This window comes from Camarhynchus parvulus, chromosome 2, assembly GCF_901933205.1.
Source record: "Camarhynchus parvulus chromosome 2, STF_HiC, whole genome shotgun sequence".
In the NCBI taxonomy this organism is placed as follows: Eukaryota; Metazoa; Chordata; class Aves; order Passeriformes; family Thraupidae; genus Camarhynchus; species Camarhynchus parvulus.
The window spans coordinates 272,372-285,837 of NC_044572.1; the positions used below are offsets into that span (position 1 = coordinate 272,372).

Here is a 13,466-nt window from a genome sequence, read left to right on the forward strand (position 1 = left end):
CTGTCAGCAACTGGGATCGGTTTTGGAGCAGCTGGGCCCATGCTGGGGAGAACTGACCCCGCTGGAACTGTCTGGGCACACACTGCAGGTTACGGGAATAATACCGGGAGTGTCTAGGAGGGGCTGGGATCACACTGGGAGTAACCGGGATTGCACTGGGCGCGCCCCCGCCGGGCCGGGACTACAGCTCCCGGCGTGCTTCGCGCGGCGACCACGCCCCGCTATGGCTCCTACGGCCAGGACTACGTGTCCCATGGCCCCCCGCGCCCGGCCGGAAGCGGCGCGATGGCGGCCCGAGCCCGGCCCGGTGCGGCCGTGGCCCCGGCCCGGGTTCCCCGGGGCCCCGCGGGCTGAGGCCACGCCCGCCCGCTGCCCTCTCCCGGTGCGCTCCCGGTGCTGCCGCCGCCATGGCGCTCATCGAGGGCGTCGGCGATGAGGTGACGGTGCTGTTCGCGCTGCTGCTGGCGGCCGCCGTGCTGGGGCTCGCCTGGGCCTCCACGCGCGCCCCCGAGCCCGCGGCGCCGCCGGCTGAGGCGGCCCCGAGCACGGCCCCCGCCGAGCGCAAGGCCTCGACCCCCAACCCGACCCCGGCCCCAGCCCCGGTCCCGGCCGAGGGAGCGGCGGCCTCCGATGAGGCGGAGGGGCTGCGGCACCGGAACGCTCCCGCGGCCAGCGCCGAGGGCCCCGCCGAGCCCACGCTGGTGCTGCGGCTCAAGTTCCTGAACGACACGGAGCGCCTGGCGCGGGTGCGTCCCGGGGACACCGTCGGTGCGCTCAAGAGGTGAGGGCGTGCGGGGCGAGGTCGGCTGGCGAGTCCCCGCAGCCCCGCCAGGCGCTCGGCGGCCCGTGCCCGGGTGCGTCCCGGTCTGCCGTCGCACGCCGGCTGTGCCGCGCCAGTGTCCCGGACAAGCGGCCCGTGCCCGGTAGCCCGGTAGCTCCCGTGTGCCCGGTGGTAGCTGTGCCCGGGTAGCCGTGCCCGGGTTCGTCTCCCGGTAGCTGTGCCCGGGTAGCTGTGCCCGGGTAACCGTGCAGGAGTCGCTGTGCCCGGGTCGCTGTGCCTGTCCCTGGCGGGGCCGTGGGACAGCCCAAGCTGGCAGGGGACACCTGGGGTCGCTGATGGGCACAGGCACGCTCGGGTGTGTGGGCAGGGCAGAGCGGGAGGGTCACGGTGGGTGTGTTGGCAGAGGGGACTGTCCCGGCAGGTGACAGCCGGGGCAGGCACAGGTGTGTGGGGTCAGGTGTGCAGGGCAGGGCGGGGGTCAGGGTGGGTACACCCATAGGATGTGGATGAAGAAACTGAGCTGGCAGGTGACACTTGGGGTGCCTGATGGGGACACATGGGCTCAGCTGTGCGGGTGGGTGAGAGCTCGGGGTGGGCACAGGAGGTGGGTCAGAGGGGCCTGTCCCATCAGCGGTGTCACTGCTGTCCCTGTCTCCTGCAGGACCTACTTCCCGGGGCAGGAGCAGCAGGTGCGCTTGATCTACCAGGGACAGCTGCTGCGTGACGACACCCAGAGCCTGGCAGGGCTGCACCTGGGCCACCTGAGCGTCCTGCACTGCCACCTGTCGCCGCCCAGCGCGGCCCCCACGGCCCCCGGCAGCCCCGGCCCCCGCAGCCCCGCGCCTGCCGCGCTGGGCGTGGGCAGCCTGGCGCTGCCGCTCTTCGTGCTGCTGCTGGCCCTGCTCTGGTACCTGCAGCTGCAGCACCGGCACGTCTTCACCGCCACCGCCACCACCTGCCTGGCCGGCCTCACCCTGCTCGTCACCTTCGTGGCCTTCGCCATGTACCGCAGATAGCGCGGCCGCACCCGCACCGGGGACATGCGGGACCCTCAGGGCCTGCCCAGCCCGCCTGGCACGTGGAGGGCTCTGCATTCAGCCCACAGCATATCGGGGGCACGTGGGGCCTGCCCAGCACCTGAAGGGGGGCTGGCCCCGGACTGTGTCCCCCACGGGCCCAGGTGCCCACCCACGCCCTGTCTGCACACAGGGGCTGTGGTGGGAGTGGGGGCTCAGCTACCTCGGGGGGGTCCCGGTGCCCCCTGTCCCTGCATGGAGCATCCCCCCGGCCACTCTGCGTGCAGAAGCTCCTCGGGTGCGGTCCTGCCCGAGCCGGTGTCCGTGCCCGCGGAGCTTCTCCTCGTGGGAATATGGCCTGGCCCCTCCCAGGGGGTGCTCCCGGGTCCCGGTGCCTGGGGAGGGACATGAACCCTGGGGTGCCGAGGGTCCCGGTGCCGGCCGGATGCGCTTCTGAGGTCCCTGTGCCGGGGGAGCTCAGTGCCCCCAAGCGGTCCCGGTGCCGGGGGTGGCTGCACTCCCCACTGTACCGGGGTTCCGATGCTGTGTTGGGGGGTGCCACCCCCCACCGCCGTTCCGATTAAAGCGGAAAGACTGTGAGCGGCCGTGGCGTCCCGGCTGTGCTGCGCCGCGGGTCGGGGGAGGCGGTGGCACCCGGTGTGACCGGGCACCGGGCTGGGGGCGGGGCTCCGGGAGGGGCGGGGCCCGGCTCCTCCCGCCACGCGCTCCGCAGGGCCGCAGCGCGCCTGCGCCGGAGACCCCGCCCCGCGCTCAGCGGAGCTCTCGCTGATTGGCGGAGGCGCGGCGTTGATTTGCATGCAGAACGCGCCGGCCCCGCCCCGGAAGTGCCGCGCGTGGGGCGGGGCCGCAGGAAGATGGCGGCGGGGCTGCGCTCCCGGGCCGGGGCCGTGTCCCGGCGGCGCTGAGCGGCGGCGGTGGCGGCAGGAGCCAGCGGCCGCCAGCGCCATGTACGGCTGGGCCGGGTGGGGGGCAGGGAATCCCGCCGGGGGACCGGGGTGGGCCCGGTGCCGGTGGAGGTCGGGGTATGCCCGGGAGAGGGGCGGGGGACGCCGGGCGGGCGGGAGGTCCCGGCACCACGGGGCCGGGCGGGACGCCGGGCTGGGCAGGGCGGCGGGCCCGGTGCCGGAGAGTCGCGGGGGCGGGGATCCCGGTGCGTGGGGGAGTGCCCGCGGCCGCCCGTGCCCCCGGCCGTCCCGCAGGTCCCCCGTCACGGCCCCGCCGCTCTGTCCCGCAGGGTCCTCCGGAGCCGCGGAGCCCCCCGCGCCGCGCCGCCCCCGCCATGCTGTGCCCGCTGCTGTGCCCATGGCTCCGCGCTCTGACCCGGGCGGGCCCGCGGGGCCCGGCTGCCCGTGAGCGCCGCGGTGCCGCGATGTTCCCCGCCTGCTGCTGTGCCGGCAAGGCCAGGCCGCGGCTGCTGCTGCCCCTGGACCCCTACGGCCATGGGCTGCTGCCCGCCGTGCACCCGGACGGCGGCCGGGGCCGGGCCCACGGCAAGAGGAAGAGCTGGAACTTCATCCACGAGAAGATGAGCTACGACACCTTCTTCACCATGAAGCGGCTGATCGAGCGCTCGCGCAGCGTGGGCGAGGTGCTGCGCTGGGTCACGCAGAACCCGGGCAAGGTGTCGGCCAGTCACTACCCCATAGCGCTGCACAAGCTGGGGCAGCTCCTGCAGCAGCAGCCGGGGCCGCCCGCGGGGGCTGGGGATGGCCGCGGGCCCGCGGGGCAGGTGCTGGAGCAGCCCGAGTTCCACGTGCTCTGCCAGGCCATCGTCAGCGGCTGCGCCAAGTTCGACAACTTCAGCATCGTCAACTGCCTGTACGCGGCGGCCGCGCTGGGTGAGCTCCTGGGTGACACAGGGTGGGGAGCACGGCGCTGCCAAGGGGCCAGCCCGGGCTCCTGGGCACTGCTGGGTCCAGGGCAGACAGAGCTGTGACCCTTGGGGCTCTGCACAGGGGGCTCAGCGCAGCAGGAGTGCTCTGCTCCTCCGGGGCAGGAGGGCTGAGTGTCCCCAGCTGACCAGGAGGTTGGTGCTGGGCAGCCCTGCTTGGCAGGGTGTGTATCAGCCACTCCTGGGCCGTGTCTAGCTCCAGCTTAAGTTCCAAGCCCTGAAAACCAGAAACCACCCGAGCACCACCATGGGTTTGGCTGCACTCTTGGAGGGCACAAGCCCCATGGCACTGGGTGTTGCTGTGTGTGAGAGAGGGTTTGAGGTATTTGGGTTCCTGTGCAGCTTCCTTGGGATGCTGCTGAGCTGGGGAGGCTGCATCCCAAGGGGCTGTGTCCCTGGGAAGGCTGCATCCCAGAGGCTCCTCCATCTGTGGAGGTTCTGCAAGTTCTCCTGCTGCAAGCAAGGGGGTGGGGTCCACATCCAAAGAGGAGTGGACAGCAGGACAGGAGGGGGAGTATTCCCCTCTGTCCCACTCAGGTGAGGCCTTACCTGCAGTGCTGCTTTCAGCTCTGAAGCCCACCAGCAAAAGACATGGAGGGAGCCCAGAGGAGACCACAGAGGTGCTCTGAGAGCTGGAGAGGGACTTTGGACAAGGGCCTGGAGAGGCAGGACGAGGGGGAATGGTTTCCCACAACCAGAGGGCAGGGTTAGATGGGATATTGGGAAGGAATTCTTCCCTGGGAGGGTGGGGAGGCCCTGGCACAGGTTGCTCAGAGCAGCTGTTGCTGCCCCGTCCCTAGAGGTGTCCAAGGCCAGGTTGGACGGGGCTCGGAGCAGCCTGGTCTAGTGGAAGGTGTCCCTGGTCGCGGCAGGAGGTTGTAACTGGATGATCTTTAAGGTCCCTTCCAACCCAAACAATTCCAGGATTCCGCGATCTGGCGGGTGCCTGCCCTCCTTCCCTGGCTCCCCCGTCCCGTTCCCCGCAGCCTTGCAGGCCAGGGCTCGGTGGTTGAGGCAGTAACTCGAGCCCCTGCCGGGCTGGGGGGCCGGCCCTGCCCGCAGTCCCGGGCGGCAGCGGCGCCGGGTGTTTGTTGACACTGAGCCGGGGCTGCCTGCCCTCGCCAGGCTCCCCGTGCTGGGCCCCCCACGGCTCTGCTGTGCCCCCCACCTTCTTCTGCCCCCTTGTCCCTCATTAACACAAACTCCAGCTCTCTTTTGAGGCCTTTTCACGGAACAAAGCGGCTGCTCAGACCGATTCTGCTCGTTCCCCCAGCTGAGTTCTGATTAACAATAACCCGCAGTGACTGGCCCTGCGCTGCCTTGCAGCCTGAGCCTGCCCAAATCCTGGGGTGATGGGGAACTCCAGGCCCCCCCAGTGCTCTTTGCCTCTGCTGAGGAGATCCCTCCTGACAGCCAAGGCACTGAGCCTGTGCCCAGGCCTGGTAACACGTCCTGAGCTGCAGGGAAGTGTTTCCCTGGGAGCCAGGTCTTTAGCACAAGCTAAAGCTGAGCTGGGAAACAGGAGAAGGTCAAAAAAGCCAAAGGATTAGTCCCTGCTGGAACAAACAGGGTTTAGTTTGGTCACATGGGATGGCACAGTTGTTTTCCAACCACAACTTTTTTTTATGAACTTTTTGAGGTGAGTTTTTTGACTGCCCAGAGCCTCTGGAAGTGCTCCAAGCCAGGTTGGAGCAGCCTGGTCTAGTGGAAGTGTCCCTGCCCTCAGTGGCAGAGGTGTGGAACTGGATGGGATTTAAGGGTCCTCCCAACCCAAAACAGTCTGAGATTTTGGGATTCTATGAATTCTTTGTCTTTGAGATGGCTGAGACTTAGGAAACGACCCTTGCCACTGCGGGTGAGCTGCAGGGTTCCCATTCCAGTGGGACGGGTGGGAATGACCCACAGCTCCCCGCAGTGGTTCCCGTGGTGCGGATGTCCTGATGTCCTGCTGGTGCTTTGCCTTCCCCTCCCTTCCCCTGCTTGATTTGGGCACTGACCCAGCACATCCATCCAGTCATGGCAGTGGCCTCCTACCCAAGCTCTGAGGCGGTTGTGCCGTGGGGCTGAGCCGTGCTCACATCTGAGCCGTGCCGGGATCCGAGCCGTGCCGGGATCCGAGCCGTGCTCGGATCCGAGCCGTGCTGGGATCCGGGCCGTGCTCAGATCCGAGCCGTGCCAGGATCTGAGCTGTGCTGGGACCCGAGCCGTGCTCAGATCTGAGTTGTGCTGGGACCCAAGCCGTGCTCACATCTGAGCCATGCTGGGACCCAAGCCGTGCTCACATCTGAGCTGTGCCGGGATCCGAGCCGTGCGGGACCCAAGCCGTGCTCACATCTGAGCCGTGCCGGGATCCGAGCTGTGCGGGACCCAGGCCGTGCTCACATCTGAGCCGTGCCGGGATCCGAGCTGTGCTCGGATCCGAGCCATGCCGGGACCCAAGCTGTGCTCGGATCCGAGCCATGCCGGGACCCAAGCTGTGCCAGGATCCGAGCCGTGCTGGGATCAGAGCCGTGCCAGGATCCGACCCTTTCTGGGATCTGACCCATTCTAGGATCTGACCCATGCCTGTGCCCGTTCCCCCGCAGGGCTGCCCGGGGAGTCCCCGCTGGTGCGGGTGCTGGAGGATGAGTCCCGCAGCCGCCTGGGCCGCTTCAACCAGAAGGACGTGTCGATGGTGTTCAGCAGCGTGATGCGGCTGCACCCCTCCAGCCCGCACCCGCTGGTCGAGTCGTGCCTCAGCAGCCTGGAGCGGCACCTGGAGAAGGAGCGGCACCCCCAGACCCTGTTCCTGCTGCTCTCGTACTACCGGCTGCGGGCGCAGGCGCTGCAGGGCCACGCGGCCTCCGACCAGCAGCTCATCAACAACCGCAAGATCCTGCGCCTGGTGCGGCACACGCTGGGCCAGGTGAGCGCCATGCGGGAGCACGAGCTGGCGCTGCTGGACGAGATGCTGGCCCTGTGTGCCCAGGAGGCCAACAACAAGGCCCTGGAGGCCATCTTCAGCTCCCAGCTCTTCTACGAGAACCGGCAGGAGCGCTTCATTCGCAGCATGGCAGGTGAGGGGCGCCCGGGGGGGTCCAGCATTGCCCCCTCATTGGGGGTGCAGGGCTCTGGTCAGGCAGGGGACATGAGGGCCTCTGCCCGGGTGGGGGGCAGCCTCCAGCCTGGTCCTGGACATGTTTGGGTGGGGCAGCCTCAGCTGGGAGCCCTGTGTCATGGCCACCCTTGTCACTGACAGCCCAGCCCTTTGACCCGCTGGGAGCCCCCCATTCCTCTAGGGCCTGGGAGGGACCAGGAGGCCCCCATTCCTTCAGGGGCTGTTTTCCCACAGTGCCTCCAGGCGGGGCACAGTGGAGTTTTGGTGGGGTTTTGCAGAACACCGCAGATTCCAGCTGTGCTTCATCTGTGCCTTCTGGCTGTGTATGACAGGAATCTGTCTCAGCCTCTCACTTGACCCATACCTGAGGGTTTTTAGGAGGCTGCCTGGCTTTTGAGGTTTTTGGGACTGGCCCTCCTGTCCTGTCCTGTCCTCCCACCTGCCTGGGCTGTAGTGGCTGCAGAGGACCTGGGCTGGGGACAGAGCTGGCCCCTGTGACGGCCTGCCCGCTGTGTTGGCTCACAGAGTGGCTGCCCCGGAAGGCAGAGAACCTGACCCCCTACACCATGGCCCTCATCGCCAAGTACGTGGCACGGCACCGGCTGCGTGAGCCGCGCCTGCTCGACACCATCGCCAACTTCCTGCTGAAGCGTGGCGAGCAACTCGACAGCAAGGTGAGCGCTCCCCTCTGTCTGTGGGCACGCCTGGGCACAGCAGCCATGGCCCTTCTCCATCGTGAGGGGCATTCCAGGGAACCAGGGGCCGTGCCCCAGTTCCGGCAGGTTCTGAGCATCCGTCTTTTCATGGCACTGGGCAGGTGGCCCCGACCTGTCCCTCGTCCCAGCCCAGCCCCACACACCTCTCTTGCCGCAGGTGATCCAGAAGTTGGTGTTTCCCTTCAGCCGGATGAACTACCGCCCCTCCAACCACAGCGAGCTCTTCCCCAAGCTGGAGGCCATCCTGGAGCAGAAGGCTGGCAGCTCCCCACTGGCCACCGTCAACATCCTCATGTCCATGTTCCAGCTCAGCCACTTCCCACAGACCGTCCTGCATCAGGTCTTCTCCCCAGGCTTCATCACCAATGTCATGAGTACGTGGGGCCGTTGGCGGGGTGCTCACAGCTGGGGTGGGGGCAGTCCCCAGCAGCACGGCTGGGTAGCAGGTGCCCATGGCGTGGGCTCCATGCAGGTGCTCCCGGCTGGCAGAGCCCCAGCTGGGTGGGGACAGTCCATGGTGGCACGGCTGGGCCAGGGGTGCCCATGGTGCCTGTGGTCTCCATGCACACTGCCCCGCAGGCAGCCCCTGCGCTGCTGGGTGCTCCCGGTGGCAGGGCTGGGGAGGGGGTGCCCGTGGGCTCCATGCACACTGCCCCGCAGGCAGCCCCTATGCGGCTGGGGCATGGCTGGGCAGGGGGTGCCCGTGGTGCCCGTGGGCTCCATGCATGCCGCCACGCAGGCAGCCCCTGCGCTGCTGGGGTGCTCCTGGTGGCAGGGCTGGGCAGGGGGTGCCCGTGGTGCCCGTGGGCTCCATGCACACCCCGCCCCGCAGGCAGCCCGTACGCGCTGATCGTGCGCCGGTACCTGTCGCTGCTGGACGCGGCCGTGGAGCTGGAGTTCCGCGAGTACAGCGGCCCCCGGCTGGACCCGCGCTACCGCGTGCTCATGTTCGAGCACGCCCTGACCGCTGACGAGGCCAACAGAAAGTACAGGTGAGGGGCCAGGGGGAGCACCCCCCTGCAGCGGGGGACAGGGGTCTGTCACCTGCTCTGGCAGCATCCCAGAGGGGGCTGGGATGAAGGCCCCTGTGGCAGCTCCAAAGCCTGTGGGGTAGCGCTCTAAAACCACAGAATTATTTAGAATTGCAGAATTGTTTGGGTTGGGAAAGCCTCGGAGACCTCAGTGGAGAAGAGGTGATATTCATACAGGGAGAGCTGGTTTGGAAAGGCCTCCAAGTCCAGCCAGAGATACCAACAGCGGGGGGCAGAGGCTGGGTGCAGAGGCTCCCTTCCCAAGGCATTCTCAAAGTCAGTGCCCTCTCTCTGCCATGCCAGCCTCACCATACCCCAAGCATTTCGGGGGATACCACCTGCTGGAAGCAGGACGTACGGGAAGTCAGGAGATTGGCATACAGGTGAAGGCTTTCAGATTGACAGTGAGGAGAGCAAAAAATCAGATGATGGAAATGCATCCTGCACATCCCATTTCCCCAGCAGGACCTGGGCGGAGGAGGAGGAAGGGTGCTTGCATGAAGGGACTGCACATCTGGATGAAGATGTCATAACAATGCTGGGTCACCTAGCCCCTGAGCCCACCTGTCCCCCGCTGACCATGTCCCCACGTGCCACATCCACATGGCTCAGAGATGGGGACTCCCCCCTGCCCTGGGCAGTGGTGCCAGAGCTGGGCAGCCCTTTTGGGGGCTTTTGATGTCCCAATACTGTGAGGAGCTTTTCTGCAAAAGGAACCGGAGCCCATCCCCTCTTGACTCCCAACAGCAGAGCCCAAAACTCCAGGCCTGGGTGTCCCACTCCTGGGGGTTCCTGTCTCCACATCAATGTACTCAGCACCAACAGTGTGGGGGGGACATGCCAGCCCCTGCAGTGCTCCCCTGATTGTCCCCTCCTTGCAGCTACAAGGGGCTGGTGGCCGAGGCTCTGCGGCAGCTGGTGGGGGAGGAATGCTACCGGCAGGACGAGGTGCTGCCCCCTGGGTACTGCACAGGTAACCCCCGGGCTGTGGGCTGCCAGTGGCATCTGGGGGCTGGGGGTGGGAGCTCATGTGGGGCAGAATGAGCTCTGGCATCTTTGTCACTGCCTGCCCTGTGACGTTGCCTTTGGGACAAAGCTCCCTGAGCGCTCCCGCTGCAGAAGGGGGCTTTCCCCTGTGTCTGTTTGCTGGCTCAGAGTTCCAGGTGGGGCACAGAGTTCCCGAGCCATGTCCCATCAGTAGCTGATCCCTGTTCTCTCTCCCGCAGACTTCCTGCTGTGGATCAACCGCTCAGGCACAGTGCTGCCTCTCTCACGTGTTCCGGCAGCTTCCAGGGCACCCCCAGCCACATCCCCCGTCGCCATGTCCCTGCGGTCCAGCGTCCTCGCCCTCACCTCCGATTTGCAGGACTTTGCCCCGTTTGCTGCAGAGGCGCCCAGCAGCCCCCCAGGCCCCCGGGAGAGCGGCCGGGCCGGGCGGTTCCTGCCGGCGCTCTGCCCGGCCCCGGGGGGGCCCTGCTTCCAGCCCCCCTCGGACTATTACTGCGGGCTGAGCAAGGAGCCCTCCCTGGCCAGCCCGGGCAGCTCCACGCTCAGCAGCCCCTCCGAGTGCCTCTCGGCGCCGCCGCCCGGCACCCCCGACTGCTCCCCCCGCGCCTCCGCCGCCTCCCTCTTCCAGTTCCCCATCGGCAAAATCCTGGAGGAGGAGGAGGAGGCCGCCGGCTGCCCTGGCCAGGAGCACGGCTGCTTCCAGGGGGAGCAGGCCCAGGAGCAGCCCGAGGAGCGGAGCCCCCCGGCCAGCGAGGACGCCGGCCCCCCGCCCTCGCCGTGCCGGCCCAGCCCCAAGCGGGGCCCCCAAGAAGGGCCGCAGGGAGCCGAGGAGATCCAGAGGTACAGGCAGGGCCACACCCCGGGCGTGTCCCGGGTCCCCTCCAGCAGCACAGCCCCCCTGGCACTGCCCTGGCTCTGGTCCCCTCCTGCAGCACAGCCCCCCTGGCACTGCCCTGGCTCTGCTCCCTTCTAGCAGCACAGCCCCCTGGCACTGCCCTGGCTCTGCTCCCCTCCAGCAGCACAGCCCCCCTGGCACTGCCCTGGCTCTGCTCCCTTCTAGCAACACAGCCCCCCTGGCACTGCCCTGGCTCTGCTCCCCTCCTGCAGCACAGCCGCCCTGGCACTGCCCTGGCTCTGCTCCCCTCCTGCAGCACAGCCCCCCTGGCACTGCCCTTTGCTCCCTGAACCTGCTGGCTCTGCCCCCTCCAGCAGAAGCCCCCTGGACTGCCCGCGGACAGCCGCCCTGGCACTGCCCTGGCTCTGCTCCCCTCCTGCGCACGCGCACGCCCGGCTCTGCCCCTTCTAGCAGGACAGCCCTGGCACTGCCCTGGCTCTGCTCCCTTCTAGCAGGACAGCCCCCTGGCACTGCCCTGGCTCTGCTCCCCTCCAGCAGCACAGCCCCCCTGGCACTGCCCTGGCTGCTGCTCGCTGAGACCCTGACCCTGGCCCCTTCCTGCCCAGTGCCATGGGGCACCCACAGACCCAGTCCCCACTGTGCTGGGTGCTGCAGTGTCCCTGCCACCAGCAGGGCCCAGCTGGGTGCTGCTCTTCAGCTGCCACGGTGCTGGGGAGCAGGGTGCGTGGGTGGGGTGGTACTGTGGCGTGGGGTGACACTCCCTGCTGTCTCCTGTGCAGGGTGGTGCTGTCGGTCAATGACAAGTGGCACTACTGCCAGAACTCTGACATCCTGGTGGGCTCCCGGGCCATGCGGGACCGGCACCTGCGGCTGCTGGGATACTGTCTGGTGCAGGTAAGGGGGGCTGCCCTGCCTCCTCGGGCCCAGGGGACACGGTGGGTGATGGGCTCAGCGCTGGCATCCCCCTGGAAGGATGGGCCCGGACCTGGCATCCCCAGTGTAAACACCCCTGTCCCTGTGAGAGGAAGCAGGGATGAGTCATCCTCATGTCTCCTCGCCCTCCCCCACCCCATGCAGGACTTTTTCCATGCAGCTGGTGGGTGACACCAGCCCTGATGGAAAGCAGAGACAAGGGACAGTCTGTCCTGGGAGCTAAGACCCGACCTGAGTGAGGGCAAGGGGAAGGGAAGGGTGTTCAGCCCAGGCTGGCAGACACAGCCACAGGGGCAGCATCGGGTGTGGGGCCTCAGGGTGGAATCAGGTAGGGAGGACACACATGGGTCCACGTGTGGTGACCTGTGATCCCATGTGCTGAGGGGGCAGGAGGGAGGTTGGTTCACCTTCTGTGCCAGAGCCCTGCCTGCCCTGTTCCAGCCCCAGCTGCTCGCTGCCCAGTGCTGGGACTGGGAGAGCCCTCAGGTGTGCAGCTCCTTTGGCAAACTCCAGGTGTTGGTTTAGGATGTGCAGCTCCCATGTGCTTCTCTGTGGGTGGTTTTAGCCTGAGGATGAGTCTTTCTGAGGAGAACGGCACTGGAAAGGAGCCCTCTGTCCTGTTCACTCTTGCACTGCAGAGAGGACCAGGATTGCAGCAGTGCCTCCACCGTGCCATCCCACAGCCATTCCCAAACAGTTTCACTCCCTGCTGCCGCCAGGCTGTGCCAGCCACAGCTCCCTCCTCATCCTAGAGCCCAGCAGCCCAGAGCCCCGTGTTTGTGCAGAGCTCCAGAGTCCTGTGACTCTGCTGAGGAATCACCTGGGAGCTGCCCAGCAGTGTAGCTGGGCTGGGAGCAGGGCCAGCTCTCCCTTGAGCTGGTGTTGGGGCTGGGCTGGGCTGGGCTGGCCAGGGTTGTCTGTGTCCCTCCTGCAGAAGGCACAGCAGGGACCCAGCTGAAGGGACCTTAAAGCCCATCCAGTGCCAGCCCCTGCCATGGGCAGGAACACCTTCAACTATCCCAGGCTGCTCCAAGCCCCAGTGTCCAGCCTGGCCTGGGACACTTCAGGGGCAGCCACAGCTGCTCTGGGCACCCTGTGCCAGGGCCTCCTCACCCTCCCAGCCAGGAATTCCTTCCCAATATCCCATACAGCCCTGCCCTTTGGCAGTGGGAAGCCATTCCCCATTGTTTTGTCCCTCCAGGCTCTTGACCTAAGTCCCTCTCCAGCTCTCTTGGAGCCCCTTTAGGCACTGGAAGGGGCTCTAAAGGGTCTCCCCAGAGCCTTCTTTTTCCAGGTGAACACCCCCAGCTCTCACCTGTGGGTTGAGGGTAAGAACCTTTATTCCTCCCCTGTGCTGCCAGTGGCTGGAGTGTGGGTCCCAATGACCCTCAGTCCTGCTCTGGGAGTGCTGCTGGTGCCCTCAGGGCTGTTGGACCCTCAGGGTTTGCGGCCCCCCAGTCCCCTCAGGGCTGTTGGACCCGCAGGGTTTGCAGCCCCCCAGTCCCTTGTCACCTTTCATGGAGGGTGCTGGCAGGGCTTGAGGGTGGCGTGAGGCTCGAGGTTCCTCCCTCTGTGTGGCTGCAGCACCTGTGCAGGGCTGAGCTCAGGCTGGACGAGCCTGGAGCTGGGCATTGTCTGCATTTCCCGTGCCATTGTCCACACTTGTGTCCGTGCCCTCCTCCTCCAGGGAGGGATCTGCGCCCTGGTTCTTCCTCCCACCACCACAGAAGGCTGAGTGGGGCTGGGGGCTGGGGATACAGGTGGGGCCAGACATGCTGTCACCGCTCTGACATTGTCCCTGTCCCCTCACAGCTGCCCTACACGGAGCTGGAGAAGGTGAGTGGCATCGAGGAGGCCAAGCACTACCTGCGGCAGAAGCTGAGGGAGCTGCGCTTCTGAGGGACGGATCCGGGGGGTGTGGGGGGCCAGGTGGGTGCTGCCAGCCCCTTCCCCTGTGCAGGGGGATACGGAGCTGCCCCCCATCCCGGGGGGTCAGGGGGATATGGAGATGCTCCCCATCTTGGGGAGCCAGGCTGTGGGGCCAGGCCGTGGGCACTGCTCCTGCTGTGGGGCTGGGGGCGTGTGAGATTATTTATTGCCGTTATGGGGGGCCGGG

The 13,466-nt window shown here is 67.2% G+C and overlaps 2 protein-coding genes across 2 annotated transcripts; both read left to right on the top strand.

Moving 5' to 3' along the window:
* The first annotated feature begins 292 nt into the window (after positions 1-292).
* TMUB1 (transmembrane and ubiquitin like domain containing 1) lies at positions 293-2,395 on the top strand. The gene is made up of 2 exons (XM_030943310.1): positions 293-781; positions 1,443-2,395. The coding sequence occupies exons 1-2, from the start codon at positions 408-410 to the stop codon at positions 1,795-1,797; spliced, it is 729 nt and encodes a 242-aa protein (XP_030799170.1). The 5' UTR covers positions 293-407; the 3' UTR covers positions 1,798-2,395.
* A 257-nt stretch (positions 2,396-2,652) lies between these two features.
* Positions 2,653-13,456, top strand: FASTK (Fas activated serine/threonine kinase). The gene is made up of 10 exons (XM_030943305.1): positions 2,653-2,765; positions 3,053-3,656; positions 6,295-6,765; positions 7,332-7,480; positions 7,680-7,896; positions 8,355-8,514; positions 9,435-9,526; positions 9,780-10,401; positions 11,197-11,311; positions 13,163-13,456. Exons 2-10 carry the CDS (start codon positions 3,098-3,100, stop codon positions 13,247-13,249), a joined length of 2,472 nt encoding a protein of 823 aa, XP_030799165.1. The 5' UTR covers positions 2,653-2,765; positions 3,053-3,097; the 3' UTR covers positions 13,250-13,456.
* Positions 13,457-13,466: the final 10 nt, after the last annotated feature.

Coding starts and splice junctions, on each gene's coding strand:
- TMUB1 (XM_030943310.1), top strand. CDS start 408: ATGGCGCTCATCGAGGGCGTCGGCGATGAGGTGACGGTGCTGTTCGCG. Junction 782..1,442: donor ACCGTCGGTGCGCTCAAGAG/GTGAGGGCGTGC, acceptor TGTCTCCTGCAG/GACCTACTTCCCGGGGCAGG.
- FASTK (XM_030943305.1), top strand. CDS start 3,098: ATGCTGTGCCCGCTGCTGTGCCCATGGCTCCGCGCTCTGACCCGGGCG. Junction 6,766..7,331: donor CTTCATTCGCAGCATGGCAG/GTGAGGGGCGCC, acceptor GTTGGCTCACAG/AGTGGCTGCCCCGGAAGGCA. Junction 8,515..9,434: donor GAGGCCAACAGAAAGTACAG/GTGAGGGGCCAG, acceptor CCCTCCTTGCAG/CTACAAGGGGCTGGTGGCCG.